This window comes from Podarcis melisellensis (genome assembly GCF_964234715.1).
Source record: "Podarcis melisellensis genome assembly, chromosome: 1".
NCBI classification, from domain to species: Eukaryota; Metazoa; Chordata; class Lepidosauria; order Squamata; family Lacertidae; genus Podarcis; species Podarcis melisellensis.
In genome coordinates this window covers 22,357,442-22,385,434 of record NC_138528.1, presented here as the reverse complement: position 1 = coordinate 22,385,434, position 27,993 = coordinate 22,357,442, and the positions used below count along the sequence as shown (strand labels likewise).

The 27,993-nt window shown below is 43.5% G+C and overlaps 2 protein-coding genes and 1 long non-coding RNA gene across 7 annotated transcripts in view; 1 reads left to right on the top strand and 2 right to left on the bottom strand.

Annotated features, from left to right (window-relative positions):
• TC2N (tandem C2 domains, nuclear) overlaps positions 1-482 on the bottom strand; it is a 32,016-nt gene extending 31,534 nt beyond the window's left edge. The window contains exon 1 of one of the 2 annotated variants that reach the window (XM_081912545.1): positions 411-482. The gene's annotated coding sequence lies outside the window, so the exon portion shown is untranslated. The remainder of the gene's footprint in view (positions 1-410) is intronic. The other variant, XM_081912546.1, reaches the window with a different exon arrangement.
• LOC309372972 lies at positions 360-18,414 on the top strand. Of its 3 annotated transcripts, XR_014169746.1 has the most exons (3): positions 360-489; positions 4,797-4,953; positions 18,141-18,414. It is a non-coding gene; the product is annotated as an uncharacterized lncRNA (long non-coding RNA). The 3 variants fall into 3 exon arrangements; XR_014169747.1 differs by lacking the exon at positions 4,797-4,953 and having other exon boundaries at positions 367-489; XR_014169748.1 differs by lacking the exon at positions 360-489 and having other exon boundaries at positions 4,570-4,953.
• The window catches only part of FBLN5 (fibulin 5), a 58,979-nt gene continuing 46,767 nt past the window's right edge, over positions 15,782-27,993 (bottom strand). For both annotated transcript variants that reach the window (XM_081912923.1, XM_081912924.1), the window contains 5 exons: positions 27,122-27,241; positions 23,483-23,602; positions 21,862-21,988; positions 19,843-20,035; positions 15,782-19,751 (listed from right to left, as the gene is read on the bottom strand). In XM_081912923.1, the coding sequence (XP_081769049.1) occupies positions 19,590-19,751; positions 19,843-20,035; positions 21,862-21,988; positions 23,483-23,602; positions 27,122-27,241 (722 nt within the window). In that variant the 3' untranslated portion in view covers positions 15,782-19,589. The remainder of the gene's footprint in view (positions 19,752-19,842; positions 20,036-21,861; positions 21,989-23,482; positions 23,603-27,121; positions 27,242-27,993) is intronic.

Genomic DNA, 27,993 nt, shown 5'->3' with positions numbered 1-27,993 from the left:
GCGCGCCTTGGAGAGGAGCGACTGCCCCGGGGCGGCTCCAGCTTCTCCTCACCTCCGCTCGCCTTTCCTTTTTCCTGCCCGGCTCAGTTTAATTGGGTTCCCGACTCCCTCCTCTGAGGCGGCTTTATGCACCTCTCCCTTCCTCTCCTAAAACCGACACCTGCTGCCTTACGCTGCGCGCGAAACGCTTTTTGCCCCTGGCCCCCTTTTACGCGTAAGCGCCACCAGTTCTCGGTGGCCTTAAGGCGGGTCCCTTCCCGCTCTTTTCTGGCGCCGAACCAAGGCGACGACCCCCCTCTTCCCAATAGGCACTTTGCAAATGCAACGGTCCTTCTACGCGCTTGCTGGCCCTCGGCCGGGCGCAAAACTTTCCTCAACTGTCTACCTCGATAGCGTTTCCTTTCTCTTACCTAGACCCCTCAAGTCTCCACCAGCTACCTCTGCAACCTTCTGCCACATCCCATTGCTGGAAAATGTTGTTCCTCTATCGTAAGTAACGCAGCAGGTTTTCTGGCGGTTATTGGTTGGGTTTTGTTTTTTAACTCTTGCACAGAAACGGGTCGGCCTTCCTCTTCAGGAAGCTTGCAAGCAGGTGCAGCAGCTGCTCTTCCGTTCTCTAATTGATTCCTGAGGCACCAAAACTAACTTCCTTTGGTTACCAGCCTTGGGCTTAAAAAAAGAGAGAGAGCAAAAAAACAGCCGGATGCAGTAGCCTTTCTTGTGTGCCCTAAAGCTAGACTACAGCAAATACTGTAATTTCCATGTTTGCAATATTTTGGTCTGTCCAGGGGTTGGTGTAACAAAGCTGGATCACACACATGCACACCCCATGCCTGCCCAGTTATTTATAGATTATATTTTTTGTTTGGTTTCCTAATTGTAAACCCAAACTGGGAGAACCTACATAGGAAGCTGCTTTACACAGAGTCAGACTGTTGGTCCATCTAGCTCAGTATTGTGTATGCTGATTGACAGGGGCTCCCCAGGGTTTTAAGCAGGAGTCTCTCTCAGCCCTACCATGGATCTTCCGCTTGCAGGTCTACCTCTGAGCTAACATTGATATTTTTATTTACACCATCTAAAAGCAGTGGCACACAGTCTGTAGCATGGACACATTCTGAGTAGCACAGCCAAGGCTCATTTGTAAGGTGGATTATGGTTTCCAGCAGAGATTGATTCTTGATTGATTGATTTTAATTTAGTTATTTCTATACCACCCTTCATCTGAAGATCTCTGGGCGGTTCACAAGATAAAAATACAGGATACAAAATAAAAAATACAAAATAAATAGTTAAAACAAAAACAAAACAATAACCGCCCCCCCCTCCACAAAGACATTTAAAAGGCTGTAGAATATTAATCAGCCAAAAGTCTGGTTGAAGAGGAAGGTTTTTGCCTGGCACCTAAAGATATATAATGAAGGTGCCAGATGAACTTTCCTGGGGAGAGCATTCCGCAAGTGGGGAGCCACTTCAGAAAAGGCCCGTTCTTGTGTTGCCGTCCTCTGGAGGCACACAAAGAAGGGTCTCAATATGATGGTTGCAGAGTCCAGTTTATATGGGGAGAGGCGGACCTTGAGATGCTTCTGGCGGATGACAAACTCCACCAAATTTCAAATCACCTAATGGGATTATTTCTTAGAAGCATCTATAGAAACTCACTGTTTCAAAATAGAATTATAGATTTCCTGCTCAGTTTCTGTTAGCAGGACTATCCATGTGGCAATTCTATGAGGCAATATCCTGACTTGAAGACTTGTGATAGCCCTGATAATTCCGATAATTTGTCCACATGGGAGTTAACATGACTAAGGTGGTGGTCAGAAGATATAACCCCTCAGGATCCTGCCTCTAGCCAGGTGGAGGTGGCTCTCCTGAAAAACAAAACAAAAAAGTGAACAATAACAAGAAATACTTACCAAATCCAACTCCCTGCTCCAATTTCACTATATCCAAGAGCAGGCCTTTAGACTTGTGCCAGATCTATTATCTTAACGAAATCTGAAATGTTAACTTCGCTTTCCTCTCATTTACTCAATACCTTAATGATCTTCTCGTCTTATCTGCAACCTTCACGCCCCAGGCTCATTTATGTGACAATGGCTACTCTATTTGACAAATGCATGACAAGACCCAAAATAAGGAAGGGATATGACAAAAATAGAATTGATGAACAGGGAAGGTCTGCTTCAAAAAAAAGGTACTCCTTCCTCATTCCTGCTCTGTGTGAGGATACACACAGCGACTTATTGTTGCTTGTCTCAACGATTACCTTAGGTGGTTGAGTGCTATCACTGGTAGCAAAACAAGACCACTCTGACATAATAGCGATGCATAAGTATATTAAGTTGTAAAAAGAAAATAATGATGATGATGTTATGGGTTTGTGGGATGCCTGGACTCCCCTTCTAATTCCTGGGTGACAGACACTGGATTGAAATACAAGCTAGGAGCCAGCCTGGTAATGCTAAAGCAGAGTTTTTAGGACAAAGGAAGTGGCTCTGTGCCAGAGGATAAAGGGAGTGTGGCCCTCCCTCAGCTCAGAATTAGTTAGAAAGTTAGAACTAACTACATTAGATGAAGTAATTTTTACAGTTGGAAGGAGAGTAGTTGTTTTCAGGATTGCAGTTGAGGGTGATGTCGTTTGGAGGAAAAATAGTTGCAGCATGTTGAATGCAGCAAGCTGAGCAGTGAGACAGAGGGCCATGGCTGATTTCTGCTGGCGTCCAGGACTGTGGCCATGGGAGAAGCAAGAACCTCTTGTAGTGTAATGCTGTGAGCCCCTCCATCATAGGCTTAGGTTGTATACATGTGTAAATAAACAACAAAGACAACATGGTTTCCCCTGTGCCTCATTTCCAAAGGAAACACAAAGCCCGGGTAAGCACCAGGACCCCTGGAATCTTGCGCGGCTCAGAGATTGGGGTGGTGTGCAACCAGGACCGTCTTAAGCATATCCAGTGCCGTGGTGCAATGCTCCCTCCTGTGCCCTCCCCCATTTCCCAGAGTTGTCCACCTTTTTTTAGGGAAGACAGCACTGCTGGCAGGGCTAGAGGAGGCGGGCTGCAGCTGGAGGGCGGCTCCACCGGCAGGGAAGAGGCGGAGGCTGGATGCGGCGCCTCCTGGCTCAGCCGGCTGCTTCATGCCACAGTGGCCGTGGCAGATGGAGGCTCCAGGCACGGCACTGTATTGGCGCAGCATGGCGGAGGCGGGCGAGGGCGGCGTGCTGATGGTGGGAGGCGCCGCATCCAGCCTCCGCCTCTTCCCTGGCGCCCTCAGAACTTGGCACCCTGGCGCCCTGCGCCACTAGCCTCTGTGGGTAAGACACCCCTGTGTGCAGCACTGGTGAGCAGCTTGAGAGGATGAAGCAGTCGCTGAGCCAGTGGTTTGATAAAACGAGCCAGCTGCTGATAGAGTGGGGGAGAGTCTTCTGTGAAGAGGGAAGCATGACTGCATGCAAGGTGGCAGCCCTGCCTGATGAAGGCAGGGGGCAAGGACGCCTCAGAAAAGTGCATGCTGGGTGGAAATGAAGAGCTGTTTCTGACATTACTTCCTGGGAGTCCACTGTTGAACATTTCACACACACAAACCCCCATTTTTAGGAAGATACCACAGGTAGAGTTGGGACAGAATGTTTGACTCACCATTTACATTTTGCTCTCTATATACTGAATTCACACATCACACAGTGGCCTGCCATTCTTTTGGGCATGCAACATGGGTCATGTAATCTCTGTTTTGAAAGCTGAGATTGCTTCCATTGATGACTGCAGTTAAATTCAGGATACTGTTCCAATAATTTCCCAGAATTTATAATTTTCTTAGCAACTTCATTGTTGAAAAAGTTGTTTCAGGAAAGGGAACTTTTTCAACGGGAAACCACCCACAAGCATACCTGACCTTGAAATGCTTTCATTTGTCAGAAATGATTTCCGTCACCTCGGCAAATAATCCTGGTCATGACCTGAATATCTGAAACAAACGCATTGGACATCTGGCATGGCTTCCTTGGTTGAGTCAGGCTGAAAGTGAAAATTTATATTGACATGCAACAATACAAATGAATTGCAAAGCCATTTGAGAAAACAAACTTAACTGGAAACATTGCAGAGTCAACAAAGCAAAATTACTGTAATAAGATTCTTAAGTGTGTTTATTTATGTACAGATTTTGCTCTATCCCACAGCTAGCCAGCTTGTGTTCTGTGGGCAGCATCTAGCTCTCCAGTAGGGCTGGGTGATACCTGGTTTTCCACATCTGGTTTTCCACATCACAATATACCACCAGCTAAATATCTTGATGTATCATAATATATATCGGCAGCGGCAGAAGGCCTTGCTGGGCCTCCCCCCAGTGGCAGAGGGTCCCGCCATGCCTCCCTGCAGCAGCGGAGGGTACGCTACATTTCCTCCGCAGCAGCAGAGGGGCTTGCCATGCTTCCTCGCGGTGACAGAGAGTCCCACCCATCTGAAAAGTGTCTATGGTATCGGTTTAGCTGAGCTACCCCCTGGGAAGCTATCAGTCTCCACCTTTGTTCACCCATATATTGCCTTGTTGAAACACTTATCACACGGCCCTACCCTCCAGATGATATTGGTAAGCCTGCGAAAACCTTTGGCATGGGACAGTGTCCACAAACCCTGGGCTCTGCAGAGCTCTCAGTTCATCCCCTTCACCATATAGGAATGAAGAGAATAACCACAGCTTTTCCTCATCTCTCCCCCTTTTAAATCCTTCCTGGCAGGGTTTTTTTAATTTTAAAAAAATGCTCATTTCTCCACCCATTGCAATTCCAGAGCCAGAGTGGATATCCTCCATCATTCTCTCTTAAGGTGTATCTTGTAATGAGCTTAAGCAACAGATCAGAGAAGGCCAACAAGTGAAATATGGGAGACGGTTAGGAAATCCTGACCACTGTCTCATGTGATGAGTCATGTAACCGCAGCTTCTCAGGTAGGAAACTTACAGATTTGTTCTGGCTCCACTTGCCCCAGGTAGCCACAGGCTCCCCCACCCTAGACAGGAAGTAGTGTAAAGGACATCCTTTCCCAGTTGATCAACAAGGTCTTCTTGAGTACCAGTGCACTGCATAGTTTTGGTCCTGCTCCCAACTTGTTATCTGTGTCTGCCTTCTGGTTTGTCCTGTGATCTTGACTCCTGGTCTTGTTATGTAACCCTGCCTTGCATGCCACAAAGTTACCAGGAGAACAATGAAACACACTGACACGAAGCATTTTGGTTTATGGGTTCAAATAGGCCACAACTTTATTGGCTACAGATGTGAGCAGTTTGGCTTAGGCATTGGCTTAGGCTATATCTTGACTCCTGCCCGTCTGCAGGGAGTCCACTTAAGGGTAAACCATTGATAAGGGGTGCCCTATAGCTTACATCAAATAGGGGTACCCCAAGGGGTCCCCATAGGGGCTGTGACATGGCTCTAGCCCATGTCCAGGCTTTGGACAGGATTCACACCCCAGATCCCTTTAACAAGATACCCTTACCAAAGAGGGGCAGGTGAAGGCAGTAACCTCCCCTCCAACCAAACAAAGGCTTACCCAATACCTAACCTCACAAAGGCTGTGACGATTGCTACTAAGCAGGCGGAAACCAAATAGCCGGTGCCAGTTTGACAAGCGGGAAAAATTCCTACCCAGCGCCAACAATATGGCGACCGACAATTGTCCATAGCAAGGTCATATCAGAACAAAGCATGAAAAGAGGGTGGGTAGATAGGGAGATCTGGCGATGGAGCAAGAAAGAGGGTCCCAGCCGGCTGCACCTTGGCTAAATCACCTGCGGCCACACCCACCCTACCATCTGATTGACTGGGGCTGTCCCACAGAGGGCAGAACCCCAGCAATTATAATGCTGCCGGCCGTGATTCAGGGAAGAGGTATTGTCCCTTAGGCCGGTAAACTGTGAGACTCGGCTACCTGACCGCAACACCACCCACCAGGTGAAAGGTGGGCGGACTTCTGCTTGCATGTCCTCCAGTTCTGCTTACTCTTCAGTCTGGGGTCCCTTTTCCTAGCCACCTGACTCTCTCCCTGATGGTGACCACAGCCCTGACATCTAGATTTTTAAGGATCTCCAGCCCTCTTGGGTGCTATGACAGTAGTGTGTGCAAAAGCATCAGCCTCTGAGCTGCTGGGTTAAACAGTCCCCCATATTTCACTTGTTGGCCTTCTCTGATCTGTTGCTTAAGCTGATTGCAAAATACACCTTAAGAGGAAGACAAAATAGCCAGACATGAATGCAAGTGCACATGTAAAAAAAAAAAAATCTTTATTCCCATAGAAATATATCTATTCCCATATATCTTTCCAAGAAAAACATCTATAGCTTAGGGGAAATGTACTTATTTACCGGTACTTGTTCACTTCTATCAAAGGTAGAGTGGAAGGCTGATGTCTAAAAATAGAGTGAAAATGTAAAGTAAATCAAGGGGGGAATCCTGCTGTACAACAAATTTTCTTGTTTAATCCAGATTTTGGACAAAGTTCACCTTCACTGACTACAAAAAGAGCAGACTTTTTTCTTTTTGCAATGTCTCTTGCATTGTGTTATGCATCTCTTTACACTGCTCCAATAATGTAAGTCGTTTTTCCTGTTATGGAAGAAGGGTCAATCCATCATAACTGCTAAGAATGGTACATGTGTATTCTGCCTCTGGGGGGAAAACCTCACAGAGCCTTGAGACTCTTGCATGAATCTCATTTCCACTGAAATTCATCTCAAAATATACTTGCTAATTTAAAAGAATCCACAGCATTTTTATTACTTTATGCAAGTCCGGTCTTTTAAACTTCGATATACACTTTAGATCCCACACTTCATGAAAAATGTTACATGTGCTTGGATAATATAACTCACTTTGGATCAAAAAGCTCAGGATCTGAGCCTGTGCAATGATAACATACAAAAGACTGCAAATCACTCCCTTGATAGGGTGGTGCTCTAGTCCAAGTGCAAGCTGAATTATCTTGTACACATGGACTGCAGATCATTATTTTATCTCCTGCATGTTAGCATAAGGACTGGGCTGCAACCTGTACTACAGTCTATAGCATTTATTCTCCAAACGACTGGATTATTTGAAATTATTCAAGAAATAACTCCGAAGCATCAGTGATAACTTGATGGTGCTAATATGCCAGTCAAAATAATGAGGGATGCTGTTTCCTTGTTTGTTCTCTGATAGAAAGTAATTTTATTTGCCATGAAGGCTGTACCTTTCCAAAAGAGCAAACACCCAGCTGCCTAAAGGTGTATTCCTTTGTATTCATCTGTCAGAATAATTGTTTTGATGCATAACCTCAAAGGGGCCGGTTGTTGCTTTTAACCCAGGGATGAGCAGGTATTCAATTTGCTACAGCTGGCAACGTGACTTTCAGTGTGTGTGCTTATGCCATGACATAATGCGTAATGTCAGTGGGTGTCGAAAGATTCAGTCCATCGTATTCAGAGAAGAACCTTGGTTCACACTCCAGTTAAGGACTTAAGTGACTCTTTACTGTCCATTTCGCAGTCCTTGCAGTAGCTCAGTTCCTGTAAGTATGCCAACTACGGGTCTTTAGCATTAGCCAGCAATGTGCCAGGCTAGCACATTTCATTTGAACTAAAAGGAATTTGGCAATCACATATGAGAGAGCTGCAAAGGACTACAAAATAAATATTTATTTTCAGTATTGGGGCTCAACTGTAACTCAGTGATGGTGGCACATAATTTGCAGAACTTCCTATGCAGAACTTCTTATGATCATTCCCCAGTATCCCCGGTTAAAAGAAAGTATCATGTAGCATGTAATATGAAATAACAGCCTTCACACAAAACCCTGGAAGGAATCTCCCAGTTAGAGCAGACAGTGTTGACTAGATGGGCAGTCTCCTGGTATAATTCAACCAATTATAATTCCATCAAATTATAATGCTTGATATGCGTAGTATGTGGGTCTATCCATTGGGCAGCTTCCCTCCAACATGAGTAACTTCAGCTTCCATATGGGCAAGTCCATCCAGTTACAATTCCACCAATTATAATCCCACCCACTTTAAAATTGGATGTCCTTTATCCCACCTTTTTAGCAGGGTCTCAAAGTGGCTAACAAGAAGAGCATACCCAATAAAACAAGCAAACGCACACTAGCAACATGCTATAAAACAACTAGAAGCAACAGTTTGGAAACAAATAAATACAGAGCTGGAGTAGTTCAGATTTAAAAGAGGGGAATACAGATAACCTAAAAGCAATTAAATGCCTCAAGATGCTTGAGAGAATAAGCTGGTCATTGCCTACACATAGCAGGTAGTAATGACACATGAAGGTGTCCCAGGAGGGTGTCTACAGCATGGCAAACTCTCTTACATTTTAGCCTATGACTCAGCATAATCGTATTGTTTGTATGCTTAACGCACCACAAGTTTAGAAGGAAGACAGGGAGCGAATGAATTCCAGGGCCTATTGATGGTGAATCCAAGTGTGGAAATATTTGTCTTAGAATAATAACAACAGGGAAATGGGGTGGGGTGAGGTGGGGAAGGACTCCTGTTCAAGGACCGCTTTTGTTTTCCTTCATTTCAGATTTCAGAAATGTGTGTGGGCTGCAGCCCAGCTATAGCTTGGCAACTTGCTGTATATAGCTGATGAGTGTTGGCGTAGCCCTGAATAAGTTTGGCAGTCAACCAGTTCATTAGGACCATCAGGATACGAAGGTGCATTCTGATGCCTACGTTGAATTGACTACATGTGTGGAGATCTGCATCTGTTTGCAGATCCTCTTGGCTGACTTAAGGACAATCCATAGCTGTTCTCTTAGGTCTTGTCAGGTACTTGTTTTAGCTGTTCTTGTCTCCCCTTGAAATATGTGGCATAGATAATTTGCCTTCTGATATGTTCTACCATACATGATGTACTCTTTCTTGCAAAACCAAACAAACAGAAACTGTCCCAGAGGAAAGGAGGGGGAAACTATTGGTGCATTACACTACCAATTTTGGAAGTATTAAATGCTGGAGTTCTTCTGCAGTAGCCACAATTTCCCTTTGAGGAGTGTGCATGCAAGTCACCACTTGGATGAAAATTGTGATGCCAGAATAATTATGCCCTAATCTGCTCTGAATTCTATCTATTCCTAATAGTTTGCCTGCTCCCTATCTGTACAGACTTGCTGTTGGCATCCGTCTGTCTTGGGAGACCATGGAGGAGTGCACCTTTGGGGGTGAAATCAACCTGTTGGAAGGTAGTCCTGCCTAAATGCATCTCCCCGACCCCTGACCTCTCTAAAACAATTCCCAAAGAACTTAGTGGACTCCTGACAATAAGATAGTTTAATAGATTTGGTGCAGACATCTCCCTCTACTTGCAGAAGGTTCCTTCCATTCAAAGATGGGACTCTGTTGTGCGCTGAAGGGTGAGCTGTTGTTTTTTGGCAATCCTCTCTGCCACATGCGCCATCTCCTCCCATGCTGTTCCATAGGGTTATTCAACCCTCCAGAGCAGATTTGGGGGAACAGCCATAGGGATGGGGTGAGACAGGTGTGCAAGGGAAAAGGGATGAGCTGTACATTTTCCTCCTCCCCCTTTCTACCTGGGGGTAGCATTCAACTGAAGATATGTCTGTATCCACCCTTATTATTTTTTCCCATAGGAACATAGGAAACTGCCTCATACTGAGTCAGTCTGTGGCTTTACACGAATAAACAAATGTGTGGGCTCCCAAAGAAGGGATTGTGGCCACTTTCCCCCTCCCCAGTCATCCTGCTGGTGCTGCACTGTGCCAAACAGGACTCTGTACAAGCTCTGGCAATCAGCTCGAACGTGCTGGGTATGGCATGGCTGCACCCATACAAAGAATGTAAGCAAAAATATGTCACCAGGTGTTATTGGACTGTCAGACTTGGACTGTGGGGAAGATAAGGATCTGGCACCCTGGCCAGATGAAGTTCCTGTCCTCTGATCCAGATGAACTACAAGCTCCAACCAAGGCTTGTCCATGGCTTAGTGGAGCAGAACTACCAGGAAGGAGTAAAGCAGCCACAATCTCCTCTCTGGGAGCCTACACATTTTCTTCTTTGCATTGAGCTATATATGGTTTGGCTTAGTGTTAAAGGAGGACTGACCCCATGTGCCTTGTTGCATTTCTCAGTAGTTGTGCTGTATTGCAGAATGCTTTATGGCAACACAACTAGAGCTGAAGTGGGTTTGCAGCACTTTTGCAGCACTCGAGTAGTTCAAGTTGCAGCATCTCAAGGAACATTAAATATATGATTGCATTTAACATGCCTGCTTTTTCCTTTCTATAATGTGGGGTGGAGGGGTGGCAGGGGCGCCGACTTATAAAAAATATTGGGGGGCCCATACCGGGGTCCTGCCCCGGGAAGTTTTCTAAATTTTAGATGAAAATTAGTGAGCTTTAAAGTTTTTTTAAAGTATTTTAGAGTCATATGATCAACATTAGAACCCCGAAAACTCGACTCTCTATAACTCCACACTCCGGGAAACTCGACAAGCCTGAAACACTTTTTGGCTTTGAAAAAAGAAACAAAACATAAACACGCACGGTATTTTCGTAAAAAGCTAATTTAATTTACAGTAACAATTATGCTTATAGACTATTACAGAGCAGTGAATATATAGCTCTGAAAAGACTGAAATGATATTTAAATAAATCCTAAACTATCATTAAAAGAATAAAACATAAAATATTGCTGTCGCACGGTAATAGCACTTTGATTAATAAGTACAATAGCTAATTTAAGCTTACTTTGAATAAGGCTGAGGGTTCATTAAATAAAAATAATATCTCAAAGTTAATGCTTTAATACAGTTAATAAAGTTAATACAGTATGCCTAATACTGTATGTAAATACTGTAATACTGTATGTAAATAACGGGCTTTAATTGGGTCTTACACCCTAAAAATATTTAAGTATTTGAAAATAACTAATACAGTACTATAGTAATATAGAAATACAGTACTAAACTAGTACTAATATTTCGAAACTGAAAATTTAACATTCTGTGTGTATTTAATTCTCTATTTTATAAAGATTTTTAATATCTGACAGTGAGTTTGGAGAAGCCCAATGCAAAAATCCTGAGGATCCAGGTGGATCCATGCTTTGTAACCACGTTTTTGCACCACTGTGACCCTAGGCAACAGTGGGTGCATGATTTTTTTGGTGCAAGATGTAGCCATGAACATGCTATGTGATCTGATGGTGAATTTGGGGCGAACCAATGCAAAAATCCTGAGGATCCATGTGGATCCGTGCTTTGTAACCACGTTTTTGCACCATTGTGGCCCCAGGCAACAGTGGGTGCGTGATTTTTTTGGTGCAGGCTGTAGCCATGGACATGCTATGTTATCTGATGGTGAATTTGGGGTGACCCAGTGCAAAGATCCTGTGGATCCATGCTTTGTAACCACGTTTTTGCACCATTGCAGCCCCAGGCAACAATGGGTGCGTGATTTTTTTGGTACAGACTGTAGCCATGGACATGTAATGTGATCTGATGGTGAATTTGGGGTGACCCAATGCAAAAATCCTGAGGATCCATGTGCATCCGTGCTTTGTCACCACGTTTTAAATGGGGAGGGAAGGAAAAACACAGAAGGGACAAGAAGCACAAGAGGCACAAGAGGGGTGTGCGGAGAAGCAGCTGGCTAAGAATGCAGGCGAGGAGTTTAACGGGGTGGGGGGGAGGAAAGGAAGGCAAAAGTCCCCCCCAAGCCAGCCCCCCCCTCTCTCTCTCTCTCTTCCACCTGGAGCCTGCACGCAGTGTGACTAGGAAAGAATTAGAAGGAAGGACTCGATCCTTTCCTTAACCCTCTGCTTGCCAGGAGGGCAGGGGATTCCCTGCTCTTTGCTGAGTTTGAGCAAACGCAGCAACAGAAGCCGGTGGGCAGTAAGACCCTGAGGCAGAATGCAGGAAAGCAGGAGCTTCTGCCTTCCCTCCGCCCGACTGCCCAATCTTATTTTTGCCTATTTTTGCCCCTGCGCTCCGGCGAGTCAGCTCCAGGGACCACACATTCGCTCAATAACACGCACAGAGCGAAATTTACGGTAATAATTTTCTTAAATTATTGGGGGCGGAGCCCCCCCAAAGGAATTTTTGAGGGGGCTCGGGCCCCCTCAGGCCCCATGGAGTCGGCGCCTATGAGGGGTGGTGGTGAGCAGAATTGGAACTGTTGTGTTCATGAGGGGAGTCGTTGGAAGCAGCCTTCCTGGTACTAGCAGCAGCTTGTGGTTTTATCACAACTTCAAACAGGAAACTCCTGGCATTGTGTGGTTCCAATCACACACGCACCCTAACACATTAAATACAATCACAAATTTTATGCAAGGAATGGGTTAAACTGAAAAACAAATAATACATTTAGTTATTTTAATTTACAACAATCAACATTTTTGGCCAGGATCTTCCAGATAGTTTAAAGGAACAACAACAAATGAATAAGTTACCTGTTGAGCACAGATGGATCTAGTTTATTTATACTATTCTCAAAACAGAATAGTATACTGTAGATAGTTGCAAAATTTATTCAGTTTGCAGAATTCAGTGTTTCGCTCTTCTGCGAAATTTTGAATTGTAATACAGCAAACTGTAAAAACCCTCAAACATAAATATGAAGCTAAAGATATGATTGTTTTAAAATAACAGCAATAAGTTAGCATTTGCATCATACATTAAGAGTATTCAAGGCTCACGTACATTGTCTCAGTAATTCTCCCAGCAGCCCCGCAAGGCAGATCAGTATCATTCCCCACATTGCAAAAAAAACTTGTCTTAGACTACAGTTACCAGGTGAGTTAATGGCAGAGGTGAAATCTGAATGGAAGATTTTCTGATTCACAGCTCAGCCTCTTAGCCACTACACCAGTTTACAGATTAACTACTTTCACCGAAGTTGCAAAGCACATTAAACATTCATGGAGCCTTTGATAACCATACCTATTTATAGAGCTGAAACTGACTTTACAGGTTTATCACCAGAGGCATTCAACTTTCAACCTTTTTTTGCCATGAGAATAAGTCAGTCGTCATATGTCCTGGAGGAGGCTAGTTAGAACATCTGGTTCTGCATCTCCTTGTCTTTATTAAGGCACCTTTCGGCAAGGGCACACTTCTGAATTAATCTGTTTGGTGTGCAGTACAGGGAAGTTCTGTGAAACATGGGTGGCACTTGAATCTTGCAACAGAGATGTTCATTTGTATTTGAAATGGCTAAAGATCCTTATCAGCGCTGTGAATAGTTTGTCAAGTCTAATGTGTCCCAATGAATGTCATGTTGGCAGGACATGTGTTACCACAGTCACGCATAAGAGTTAGCTGGGGAGTGGTTAAAAAAAACACAACCTGACGTATGAGCTGGTTTTGTTTAGTAGTCTGTGTGATTAAGACTATACAGCATTCCAAATTTACTCTAGTAAACCTTCACAGGGGAGCATTCCATTGGAAAAGAATTCAGTGGTGAATCTGTCATGCAGACAGACTGGATTTTTCTCTTCCAGTATTTAGTACTGTGAGATCCAAGAAATTATGGAATTTGCCATTTTCACAGCTGTCGCATACTGACTTGTCCTCTCCATCAAGTTATCCACTATGACTCCTGCATTTCATATATGGCCAGTCACTACAAACCTCTTTAGTGTAAATGAGAAATTAGGATCCCCATCCCCCTAATGTGCAACACATTACACTTGTTTACATGGTATTAAATAATCAGAATGATAAAAAAAATGCAATTGCCATTTTATTGCTCACCCAGTTTGAAGAAATCCTTGTGAAGCTCCTTGCCATCTCTTTTGCTTTAACGACCCTGAACAATTTGGTATCATCAGCAAACTTGGCTACCTCTTTACCCCATCTCTAGATTGGGGGGGGGGGGAGGGGAGATTTCCAACTGGTGGGCCAGATCCTTAGGTTTTCCCCAAGCCCCATGGGTCATTCTCACAGGTGGACATCGAGGGACATAAGCTGACATACTGTAGTTTTCCTTGCCTGTGCAGTTTGAAATCAAACCTTGTGGGCAAAGGCACAGGGCTTTGCAAGTGCCAACAGTCGGCTGACTCTTGGTGCTTGCAGAGCACTGTGCCTTTGCAGGCATTGACAGTCATGGTGGGCTTGCAAAGATACAGAGCTTTGCAGATCCACTTTGGTCAGGGAGCCAGTTCTTTACCTGCCCAACACTGAGAAATGCTCAGCTTGGCTAAAATGGCCAAATGGGGAGACCTCAGAGGTTCCCCACTGCTGCTGTAGATAAATCGCTTAGCAAGTTTAAAGGCGCAGGTTACAATAGAAAAGGGGATATGGGTTTGCATAATATTTGTGCATGCTCATTTATGTGTATGGAATCATATTTAGAAATAATTATTATAATTTAAATAGAAATGCAATACATCTCCTACTGAGGAAGGCTGTGACCGGGTGATTTGCATACCTGCTTAACTTTTATTTAGGTGCTAATTGTTGATGAGCAACTTCAAGCCCAACACTTTTCTTGGGGTTGTCTTTAAACCACACGTGGACCCAATAGCCCTTCAACTATTACTATTACAATTTATTGCCTGCCCTTCACCCTGTGGCCCCAGGGTGGGTTACAACAATTAAAACAAAGCATTAATGTTAAAACACAGTATTACTTGATATTAAAAGCACCTTAAAACAACTTAAAATTAGAAATATAAAGTGAACCCCCCTAAAAAAAATGGACCTCAAGTGCCCAAAGCCAGAGCAAATAGGTGTGACTTCAGCAATAGAGGACTATCCTCTGTAAAGGAGGCTACATGGCCATCCAATTTAAGACATAACATGTTTGAGAATGAGTGTGCTTGAGTCTTGGATGCAAACACACACACACACACACACACACACACACCCCGCTTCAGGTACAAGGGGAAGATGAAAGCATTCACTTCTTGGTTTACACTAACTGCAGTTTTCTGTTGCACCCAAGCTGGGACTGTGGTTAAAATTTTGTACTTATGGTTTTATTTATTCATTGTGGTGCAAGACAAAGAATCCAGTCCTTAACTCCATAGTGACGTCGGTCAACCTGAGCTCCTCCACGCCTTTCCCCATCTACAGCCCGTGGCTCGACGGGGGGCCTCAGGAGTCAAATGTTATTGGGCCCTTTGCTCTTGAATTCTAAGTGAGCGGCAAGTATGCAGGGATGGTGGTGCTTCTATGCTCTCCAAGGATGTCTCTGCTGGCAGTTCTTCCCCTCCCTCCTCCTCCTATAATACCTCATAACTTGGCAGCTCCTCGTTCTGCTGTAATTCAATCCTGTCTCCCTCTTCTCTTGAAACTACTGCAGAAGGGAAGGGGGGGAAGCAGAGGAGGAGGAGGGGGCGATTCCCGCCCTTCTCTTCAGTCCAGTCCCTGACATTGGCCAAGATAGGGGTGTTGTATGTGTGCACTGGACTGGTGCTGGAAGCTGGAGACAGAGGCATGATTTGCTCTCTGCTGACCCAGAGCTGTAGCTTGGAGTTTCCCTGGAACTGTCATGAAGAAGCAAGATCTATTGGGGGTGTTAATGCTGTGAGCCCCCCACCCTGTCCTATGCTCAGGTTGTGTATGTGTGTAATATATATCCTATATATTACCTATATATATATATAAAACCCACAGTCTCCATTAACCTTCATTCCAAGGAAACTGAACCCTGGGTAAGTTCTGGAACGCCCTGGAGTCTCTTGGGAACTGGGGTGCACAGAACAATACTAAGAAATGCTAAAGTACTAAACCCCTGTGCATTATTGTAAATTAAAAAAAATGTTCACATCAAAAAAATCACTTATAATTTTATTGGAATTTTTTTTGTACAAACACTTTAAAGAACATTTCCACATTGGCATATTCAATGCTGTGTTCATTCACAATCTTTAAAAAATAATGCAAGAATTTTTAATTATTTTTTTAAAAAAAGCTCGGTTCAGATACAAATTAGTAAGGATTTGTGTATGAATCAGAAACACCAAAGACATGTAGTGTAAATTACATTATCCTCTTTGTGTTGGAAACTAGTTACATTGCAGTATCAAATGATGACCATCTGGATTATGAAGATGTATGTGTTGTTGATGGTGAGAATGGATTGTATTGACCCAGACAGGGCCCATGATAGGGCAATGCTGGAGAAAGAGGTTCTGATAGGAACAGGCTTCTCAACAGCTACGGGTCACTAGGAATGGGGAACAGCCTCCATGTCACCGGTGCCTCAAGGTCACCTCTTTCCTTTGTTGCATGTAAGTGAATAATCACCATTTCACCCCTGTGTTGGATAAAGTGCTATACTTGGGGACACCATTGTGGCAAAAACCCATCTGAAAAATACTTTTTAGAAGACTTCAAGCTTGTTCATTGCAATATTCAAGCTAGAGTATGTAATGTACCTATGTTTTCTTGGTGTGCTGGTCCCATGAAATAATTGTCAGTCTATGTTGAAATGGTATATTCTATGAAACCATATTTAATCATTTAATGTAGAGGTTATTGAGAGTCCCAACCTAGATATGCAAGCCATATTTTCTTTGGATCCGCACAACGTTGCTTGTTTCACAGAAGAATTTGTGGAGCTTAAAACACTGAAATTTAAACATGGAGATTGATCCTCTAATATTAACATGTTGCCCAGCTTATACGTTAAGCACAACTAGGCCCAGAACACAACTTCTAATGGTTTTTGAATACCATTCCAAAAAACTAACCAAGCATATAGATTCATTATAATTGACTTGAATTTTAAAATTTTGAACAATTTAATGTTTTAAATTCCTGAACAATCTGTTCCTCTCTCAAAAACCTTTGTGAAAACTAAGCAAGATACAGTAATAATATTAATAAATTTCATGACTATCTATTGTTACGCAGATCTGTTGAAATTATTTAGAAGTGCACACGTTACACTAATGGTGCTAGAAATCAACCCTTCAAACAATATTGGAAGAAGAAAACATGTTTTATGAAAAAAACTAGGAGCCACATTCACAGTTGTATCCTAAATATAATTGGTTTCATTTTTTGCTCCCATAAATATCTTCTTGCTGTACCTCGCTGGGATTTTAGAAGAGCATTATTGTGTACAACCACAATAATCCCAGGTGAGGCACAGGCAATTTCTTCGTATCTTAAATTTCCTAGCCCTGGCTGTCTTGGCTGCTGAGCTACCTTTGAAATTCAGAGCAAATGTGCTATTTGGGATGTGCATTTAAGAGAGCAGACTAAGGCTGCAATCGTCACCCCACTTGCCTAGGAGTACTCAGTTGGATTTAATAGGACTTATTTCTGAATAGATGTGGTTAGGATTGCTCTGTTAAGTCTCGTGTAACTAGTTCACATTAGCTAAATCCTATGTCAGCTCAACCTTGGAAGCAATCTAACAGAAGCAGAAGAGAGTGAAATAGTTCACATCTTGAAATGGTTAAGAATCAAGAAATAAAAAGTTCCCCAAAGCAAATAAATGTCATGCAACATAAAAAAAGGTTATTTGGGGCATGAGCCACTGTGTATAGTTCATACAGAGCTACAGGTTCTCTTTCCCCAAAGGGAAATGCTCTATCCCAAATGGTCTACAGTTGCTGCTAGTAGTAGCAGTCCATGGCATCAGACAGACATATTTCCTAGTCTGGTACCTGAGATCCTTTAATTGGAGAGCAAGAACTGGACCGGGATCTTGTGTGCACTTAGGATGAGTGAACCTGTCAATTTCTATTTCTCTCAGTTTCTCATTTTCCAGCCTTAAATTCAGTTCTCTACGTTTCCACACCAGCCTGTGACTTTTTAAATAAAAAATACTCATGAAAATTCATCAGCATTTTTGTGCCAATTTCTCCAAATATACACATTTTGGTATGCTGTCTTCCCTAATATACACATTTTTCAAGACACTTCTTCCTAAAACAATGCATTTTAGCACGTCATTTTCACTAATATATGCATTTCTCTGCATATACATTACGTGGCTGGAGAATAGAATTGCAAAATTCAGAGTTGTGTGAACTGCATTGCAAAATTTGGAGAAGTGAGAATTTAGAAAGATGGCTGTGCTTTAGTCAGCCTATTGTTTCACTAGGTACAGTTTTGCAAGTTTTGCTTTTAAATGTGAACTGAACGGAATTTCTTCCTCTGCCCCCAGGTGTATGCATTTTACCTCTGAACTGTGCCACAACCCTAGGTATTGCATTCCCTACTAACAGAAGAGAACAAAGAAGCCTCTTCTTGGTGTTCAGAATGCAGACTGTTTCTCAGAGCTACTGAAATGTGACCTGCATGTGTTTGATTTCATAGCGCAGCTCCTTATCTATGGCAGACTGTCTTGTGATTATAAATCACAAGACTTATAAACGGAGCCCAAATTGTAAATGGAGAACCAGGCCCTGTATATTTTACAATAAATATTTTAAACAGTACTAGTGATCTTTCCATCAAAACCCAGTGCCTGGTAGTGGCTGGGATCCAAAAAGATGCAACATGCGAACCCAGTGGCTTGAGCTTTCCAGTGGGATTTTTCAGATTTCAGCATCAAATGTCTATGGCATTTTACAAGCACATGGCCCTAGATAGTGGGGGAGCTCTTCAACAAGCATATAGGAAATTGAATCAGGCCATTACCTGGCTCAACATCTTCAACACCAGCCTTTCTCAACCTTGGGCCCCCAGATGTTCTTGAGCCACAACTCCCATCATCTATGATCACTGGCCATGCTGGCTAGGAATGATGGGAGTTGCAGTCCAACAACAGCTGGGGGCCCAAGGTTGAGAATGGCTAGTCTACACTAACTGGCAATGGCTCCAGAGTTTTAGACAGGGCAGAGGGTATCCTTAACACTATCTTGAGATGCTGGGGATTAAACCTGGGACCCTTTGCTTGCAAAACAGATGCTCCATCACTGAGCCACTGTCCTTTCCTTCAGTTTTCTTGGCCATGTGTGACTACATGATTCTTCATGATTCTTCCCAAAGTTTTAAGGCAGAAAAGAACCCAGGCTGAAAAGAAGGATTTTTTTCTATGGGGGGGGGGAGGAAGATGAATGAGGGGCAGTTTCTATAGAGACACATAACAGGTTCAGAACTGATGATTCCACAGACATTTTTGAGAAGGCGGCTGGTGGTTCCCTGATTCCACAAGTGTTAGCGGAAGAAAAAAGAGAGAGCAGAACAGCAAAAGCCAGCATTTCCCACGGTTTCTCTGGTTATTCTGCTAAACAGCATTGCCAGGATAAAGGGGGAGAACTTCACAGTTTCTTAAGCTTATAATCACACTGTATAAAAAGTTTTGGAAAGCAAGACAAAAGATTCTTAACAGCACATGATCATTGCAGGAAAAACACCTATGGAATCCATTGGCAATGTAATGCTCAGGTGGTTTCAAACCATGAGGAGGAGGTCTGGCCCATCATTGTAATATGAGCCATTATGGCAACTTTTATTGCTGATTTCATGCTGAGTTATTAGACGCACTGACTCCTGAGAAGAAAGTTCTGGCAGAAAAGGGATAATGCCCTTTTCAGCTGGGTGTGTGTGTGTGTGTGTGTGTGTGTGTGTGTGTGTGTGTTTTACAAAATAAAGCAATGAAACTCTTGGTTTAGAAGGGATACTGCGATACATATATCCTCAGCCGAATGACGGAGCTTCCTCTGAAGTTGATGACAGTGTTAACAGTAATCATCTCCAGGTCCAAGAGAATGTCACGTGGCCCCTTCAGAGGACGGGTCATCACTAGAGTGGCACTGATAGGTCCAGTTTGCTGTGTGGAAGACACAAAGAGAGCTTGAGGTTTTAAACAGTATTCAAAAGAAGAAGAAGAAATCTGCCATGCAAGATCCTGTCCCACTTACACGCATGTAGAATTCTCTTCCCTCGTTTCCTGATTTTATCTGGAAGATGTAATAAGCACCAGGGTAGCGGGACGTTGCTTGCATTTGAAATATATCAGACGGCACAGTGCGCCCTGAAACATCCATGTCTCTGTACAAAATGGTAAATGGCTGGTCTCTGCATCCAGGATTTTCAGCTGGGCACATACAGTGACTGGAAGAACAGAAATTGTTACTATTGGTGTATTGCCACCAAAAACAACGGAGAGTCGTGCAGTACTCTGAAAATTAGCACATTTATAATGGCATATGGCATATGTTTTCCTGAATGAGTTATTCACTCTACTAATTATTATTGCTGCTATGTCTGACATTGAGCAAATTTCCAAAGAGAATTTGTTTTGTGTTGTTTAGCAAGAAAGGATATTCTGCATCCTAAACTTCAGTTTTCTCTATAACCTGTTTTATAATCTACAACCTGCTGTGTTACAAGCGTTTATCAATAAATTTGTGAAGTCAGTCACCTGTTAGATCAACCAGTTTATAACAGTTAAATCAATCCGTTTATTGACCGATATTCCACAGTTTACAAGACCTACATTAATATGCACATACCATTTATACTTGGGTTCTTAAACCTTAAATGCATTGTTTTGCATCAAGAGAGGCAAACAATGTACCATCAACATCCTCTATGGAATAGCACTGAATGACAGCTCAACTCTGAAGACCTTTGAATGACTAATAAAACTTGCTCTTATTTCTTCATAAGCATAGAGTAATTCTAGCTTAACTAGAAATACAGTTGAGTCTTTTGCCATCTGGTGGCCTGACTAGGGATTTTATATTTTGTGCCTGTTGCTGTTAAAAGAAGCTAAGAAGCAGTTCTTATAACATCGTCTTGGGGGCAGAAAAGGCAATACATTGGCTCTGTTAAGGTCTGTTACCTTACGTGCAGGCTTTGCCCACACAAATTGCAAGCAAGGGGCCCTGATTCAGAATGGGACCAATATTGCCTTTCCCCTGCTCATTGCATCTATCATCTGATGAGTGGGAAGGAGCAATCTGCATCTCCATCAGGGGCTAGGCAGAAATGATGGACTCAAGAGTGCAGATAGAAAAAGGACTAATGTGGGATCAAGGAGAAGCAGAACCTATTGCTGCTGAAAACTCCTGTGTGTAAACCACGCTGTGACTAAAACAAACTGGGAAAGGGACGTCAGTTTTAGAACATCTGCTTTGCATGCAGAAGGTGCCAGATTAAATCCCTGGCATCTCCAGATATGGCTGGGAGACCCCAAAGAGCGGCTATCAGTAATTCAGAAGCAGCTCACTGGCTGGGCTGAAGATGCTCTGCTAGATTCCTGGCAGGTTGTTAGCTGGGAGGTGGCTGGTGTGGTGCAGATTCACTTGTAGGAGCACTGGAAGCCATGCCAACTTCCCTGTCACCTCACCTGTCCAGGTAAACAACCATAACCCATCAGTGTGAGAAAGCTAGTGCAGTGGCTGCACTCAACAAAGCACTTCTGCAGCAATGCCGACCTAGCTGGACCTATGGCCTAACTCTGCATAAAAGGCAGTTTCATGTGTTTCTATGTAGAAGGGAGCGGACTTGAAGTGAGTGATGAGATATGTAGACTGAATAAAGAATGCCAGGAGGTCAGGGAAGGTCTACAACTCATTTCATCCTCACAAGGATTCTGCATATTGAATGTACTATTATAGGAGGGGATACATGCCGTTAAGAGTTAGATTTTTATTTAAGCTAAGGGCCAGATAGACCTGGGTTTGCCACTGAGTATACACTCAACAATGAGCCACAGGTAGTTCTAGCTTCTTGATGAGCATAGCCATATGAAATCAATTTTTCCAGTTTTCTGTCAGTTCCATTCTCACTTCATGCATACACCTAAAGAGGAATCAGAGAAAGATCCCTAAAATCTGAATTGTGTAACGCAAAGCTAGCAGCAGAAAGTCCAAACAGCACATGCCTCTTGAAGAAGATAAATATCCTCCTATTTCTATGAAGATATTACTCACTTTTCACTGATCAGGATATAAGGCTCCTCACACCTTATTGGGTCTAGGCATTTGAATCCTCCTTGGACATTAAAACACGTTTGTTGCAAGGTACAAGTGTGGTTCCCAACGTCACATTCGTTAATATCTAAAATGCAAAAAAATAGAAGTAAATATTGGTGTATTTTAATAAGTGTTTTAACCCCATAGCACTTGTGGCACAGAATACTATTTAACTAAAACACATCTGAAAGAGTCTTGCAAGATGCTACGCATGTATAATGTCCAGTAGGATGTACTGTAGTGTTTAGAGTGTTTTCAGGGCTTGAATCTCCACCCACAAAGCTCACTAAGTGACTTTAGTCATATTTTCTCAGCCTAATCTTATCTCACACGGTTGTTCTGATTGTGTGTGTGTGTGTGTGTGTGTGGATCAACCCAAATATTTTGACATGTCTGAATGTACCCAAAGAAGAGGAGGACGAAGGAACAGCAAATGAATATTGGCTCAGCTTCTTGCAAATGTGAGATCATACAATTCACTGCGGATCATGTCAAAACTCTCAAACCCTAAACACAGGGCAACAAAGCAAGCACGTAATTAAAACTCATTGTGATGTCTCCTTAAGGAGTTATAGAATTATGAGATAAAGCTATGTTGGGTGGTGTGTGATCTAGCAAAAATTGAAGGGAATTAGGGGCTTTGACCAGGAGGTTTCATTATGGCTCCCAACTACCTTTTCTCCTTTAAGTGGGGCAACAGTGACCTAGCCATGTAATTCAACTGGCCATACTCCATGTTTGTTTCCCCACCAATGTAATCAGTGTGCTGAAGGAGAATGTTGATGTGAGCTAAGGAACTGTGATGACTGGTTCATACTTGATAAGGCTTCTTCATAACTGCTTCATTCTGTGTTATCAAAGAAGCATATACACAACTGTGTTGGAGAATTATTTTAGCATGAACCAGGATGTACCTGTGGGACCCAGAAACATCCTCTCTGACTGATGCTGCACTTTCCATTACATTATTTACACTGACTGACCTTTCACCATCTGGGCCTGTAACTCAGGCGCAGTTGATTGTCTGGAGGACTTAAGCTACGTACAGACAGCATTTCTGCACAGGTTGAGAGGAGAACTTGCTGAGCTTATCTCTTGCTATGTTGGATCCAGTGCAAACACTTTCCAATTATGCTTGGTAGAGGGGGGAATGCTACATACACCCAGAAGAACTGGTTGCTTGGTAAGGTATTTTAATGAGTTCACTGCTGTCCACAATTCGGTAGTAAACAAGCATGTTTTGTATGGAGTCAACTCTCTCTATTAAGCTCATTGGGCGATTTGACGTTTTCTTCACAGTTGGAGCAGAAAAAAAGGAATAGCATGGGACCTGTTGTGTAATCCTTAACTGCACTGGAGAATGGTTGCGTAGGCCAAGAACCTTGTGAACTGTAATGACACCACACACATAGTTATGTGTTCAGCAGTGTTGTACAATAGCTCCCAACATGCACTTCTAATTGCTTAGACCTTATGTTCATCCTTTGCTTCATTAACTATTATTTCGAGAAAAAGGTTAATGTTTATTCTTGTGTTTGTTTTTTAATTAAAAAAAAAATAGCTGGCAAAATGTTCTTACCCTGGCATCGGATATCATCCAGAAGAACGTAACCAGCAGGGCAGAAGCAGTAGTAACTACCTGGCTGGTTGATACATTCGTGCTGACAAAGAAATTCCGAGAAGCTGCATTCATCCATATCTGTAAATTTGGGATTAGGAAGAGTTAGCAGTTCATTGGTGATAGGTTCAGACCATTACCTGCTAAATATAACACTAGTTTTATGGTGCTTACTGACCCTCTTAAGTTGCCTTTGAGTTTCACTGGAGGCCACAACCCATGGACCATCTCATGACCCGAATTCCACCTAAACAAACAGAGGGCAGCCCATCTCTCATCACCCTCACATCATATTCCCTGCCATGTATCACTTCCTGAACCAGTCGTGTGTGGCAAGCACAAGCTGACTTTATCCACCATGCAGTTTATGAGACAAAGGAGCTCCCCACCTATGTACCATTCATGTTTTGTATGCTCACCCCATCCACTCTTGGCCCACATTGCGAAGCTGCCTATCTAAAACTGTCCTTTCCTAAACAAAAAAAATTCCTTCCAGTAGCACCTTAAAGACCAACTAAGTTAGTTCTTGGTATGAGCTTTCGTGTGCATGCACACTTCTTCAGATACACAAATTCCTTCCAGTAGCACCTTAAAGACCAACTAAGTTAGTTCTTGGTATGAGCATGCACACGAAAGCTCATACCAAGAACTAACTTAGTTGGTCTTTAAGGTGCTACTGGAAGGAATTTTTTTTGTTTTGACTGTGGCAGACCAACACGGCTACCTATCTGTAACTGTCCTTTCCTAGATAAGGTATTCTGATGCTGCCCTGCCCCTTGTAACGCTGCTGGATTGTGTAAATCATGTTATATAATCTACAGCCATTAACCAATTTTAGAATCACTACAGATGTGCCAGACTAGGCCAGCAAAGGGTTTCACAATACTAGGATGACTAAGCAAACTTCCAAAACGTTGATTGAAACCAGATTTTATTTGGTATATTTGGGGAGATGTGCACGAACTTTAGATTCAGAAGAAGCCCACAGGATTAAAGCAATTCCAACGCTGAGCCAAAGTGAAGAAAAGCCAAGCTGATTTATTCCCTTTTGACACTAATGGGAGAGGAGGTCAAAGGAATCTATGGGCAACACCAGCGCTATTTTTGTACAGGACCTAGCAATTTTAGGTACAATAACAACACCAAACAAAATAATATTTGGGGATTTGGGTTTGACAACTAGGCAATCTAATCCCAGAACTGGCATGCTGTATCTCTTAGGGAAATCATTGGGTTTTGGGTTTTTTCCTTCCTGTGATGTCTGCAAATAACAAATGCAGGCAGATGGTGAAAAAAGGAGCATGTCTAGTAGCAATATGCCAAATTAAGAACTGACCCTCAGAAGTACCAAAATTAAGTGTTTAGCATGGAGTGTACTACCGTATTTTTCGGCCCATAGGGCGCACCTAGTTTTTTTGGGGGGGGAATAAAGAAAAAAAATTATTTCTCCCCCCAGGCACAGGGCTGGGGTGGGGGAAGCCCGAGCTTCCCCCGACCCCAGCCCCCAGAACAGGCAGCTCTCCACAAGCCGTGGGAGAGCTGCGCAAAGCCCGAAGCCTGGGGGCGCTGAGCTCAGTGTGCCCCCAGGCTTCAGGGTGCAGGCAGCTCTCCGCAAGCCATGGGAGAGCTGCGTGACTTCGCGCAGCCCTCCCACGGTTTGCAGAGAGCTGTGCGAAGCCCGAAGCCTAGGGGGCACTGAGCTCAGCGTGCCCCCAGGCTTCGGGGTGCAGGCAGCTCTCCCACGGCTTGTGGAGAGCTGCCTGTTCTGGGGGTTGGGGTCGGGGGAAGCTCGGAAGCTTTGACCTGTGAAGCCGCACAGCTCTCCCACGGCTTGCGGATAGCTTCCTGAAGCTTGGAGAGTGAGAGGGGTCGGTGCACACCGACGCCTCTCGCTCTCCAGGCTTCAGCGAAAGCCTGCATTCGCCCCATAGGACGCACACACATTTCCCCTTCATTTTTGGAGGGGGAAAGGAGCGTCCTATAGGGCGAAAAATACGGTAATTCTTTAGCAAGTACATCATGATGTTGAAAAAGCTCTACTGTAGGCAGAAATACCAACTCAAATGCTGCTGTGTCTGGAGTACTGTTTTCCCTTTAAAATGAAATCTTGGTGAAGTGAAGCCAGAGCAAATGACAGGCAGATCTGACTTAAGTCTAGATTTGCCCCATCCTGCTCCCTACAAGAGGCAACCTTGGACTAAGGAGGAAGATGTTGACAGGCAGTGCTACCGCCTGGGTTAGGTGTAAGTAAGAAGGCAGGCAGGTGGGAACTGGATGGGGAGAGAGGTCAGGTGGCAGTGCCCCATTCTCCCTATTGAACCAGTCTCCACCGAAGGAAGGGGAACCTTTTTCAGCCCAGCAGTTGCATCCCTTCTAGGCCATGGCCTAGGCAGAGGGAGTGTGACTTAGGGAGAGTTTTGAGGGTCAGCTGGAGAGGCCTGGAGTGCCACACTGAGCCCCCCTGGGCCTGAGTTTCCTCACCCCTAGCCAAAGAGGTCCCCTGTCTGCACAAACCGAGGGTGGTCTTCAGCTAGATTTAACTCAGAGCAGGCCCACTGAAATGAATGAGCATGACTAAGCTAGGTACATTAATTTCTATAGGTCTACTCTGAGTAAGACCCACCCTGAGTATTCTTTTTCTGTAAGCCAGGCAGCGTTGCATCTACTTATGGTAAATTGGGTGGGGGGGCGGCATTTTTTGGAGATGTGTTTTTCCCAGAGCTTGACTCATTTAACTAGGCACTGGAGACCATTTCAGAACACAAACAGGCTTAACAAATCATTTTCAAATTAAACCAAGTGTATAATAAGTGTTCCATAACTGAAACAAGGATGAAAGCACAAGAAACAGCCGTATAATCCTTGTTGCAGTCATATGCTTAAATTCATTGACTTCAGTGATTTAAGGTCACTGCCAACACACTTGGGGCAAGAACATGTGTACTGTAAATGCTTCTTTAGTTCACCTGCAGGAGGCCAAGCAAGGTGTAGTCTAAGGTTCTACAGTTAAGAGGCACTGATTCAACAAAATACATATACCCACACAATCCTGAGCACCTTTACTTGAGAGTATGCTCCATTGAAACCAATGGAAATAACTGCTCAGAGTCCTACATTTTGTGGGATTAGATGTTCCTGTTAATCCTTCCTAGTTTCATCACTCTAACTTTCCATGTATACTTGAAGGAGCATCTCCACTTCCCATCGCCCAACCTGGATATGGAGGTCCAGCTCTGAGGGACTTCTGGTGTTTCCCTCATTGTAAGAAGTGAAGTTACAGGGAATCAGGCAGAAGGCCTTGTCAGTAGTTGTGCCCTCCTTGTGGAATGCCCTCCCGTCAGATGTCACACAGATAAACAATCTTATGACTTTCCATAGACATCTGAACGCATCCCTGTTTCAGGAAGCTTTTAATGTTTGATGTTTCATTGTGTACCTTTATATTTTGTCGGAAGCCACCCAGAGTGGCTAAGGCACCCCAGTCAGATGGGTGGGGTACAATTTGTTGTTGCTGCTGTTCTTAAAACAATGTAAGTACATGTGGAAAAAACATTCTTTCCCTTAAAAGCCAAGATAATAATGCCCACAATTTTTACTTACCAGTACAACTAATACCATCAGCCTCTAATTCATAGCCAGGGTCACAGCGGCAAAGGAATGAGCCGTAGGTGTTGACACAGTTTTGCACACAAGGATTGTTGGTTGTACATTCATTCACATCTGTGGGAAAGCGGCATCAATCACTTTTTTCAAGGCTCTAGTTTATTTAAGGCTTACAGCAATGAAAAAGAACTTCTTAAAATTAAAACCTACTGAGATGATTTTGGCTACAAAAGAGAGAGAAAAGTAATTGGAGTATCTTCTTCCCTTGAGGCAGGGATGGGGACTTCCAGATGTTGTTTGTTGGACTACAACTCCCATTAGCCACAACCACCATAGCTTGTGGTCAGGAATGGTGGCAGCTGTAGCACAATTACATGTGAAGGTCCATAAATTCCTCATCCCTGCCATGACATTGGACACACAGCCCACAGAAAAAATAAATAAAACATAGCTGATCTTTTGTCTCTGAGAGATGTTCTAAAGGTCATTTCTGGGCGATGTACAAATCACCACTTTAGAGAGAAAGCGGTGACAGATGTGTGAGTTAGTTGCTCATTCTCTTTGTGGAACTACTTTATGGCAAGTAAGAATTACTCCTAGTTTGCCCAAACTGTCTCTGTACATGAGACCAGAGGGAGCTACTCTGCCAAGGGAACCACTATACTCAATGGGCAACATGGGGTAGTACACATCGAACGCTGACATGCAAACAAAGCTACAGTGCTGGAAAAGTTCAATTTACCACTGTGACATCTTGAAAAGATTCTGCATAGTCTGTTTGGGTTCAGACCAATATGGCAAACAAAACTGAAGTGTATCCTGCAGGTGCTTCCTTGTTTATCTACAAGTTTTAAGACTCTGACTGCTTC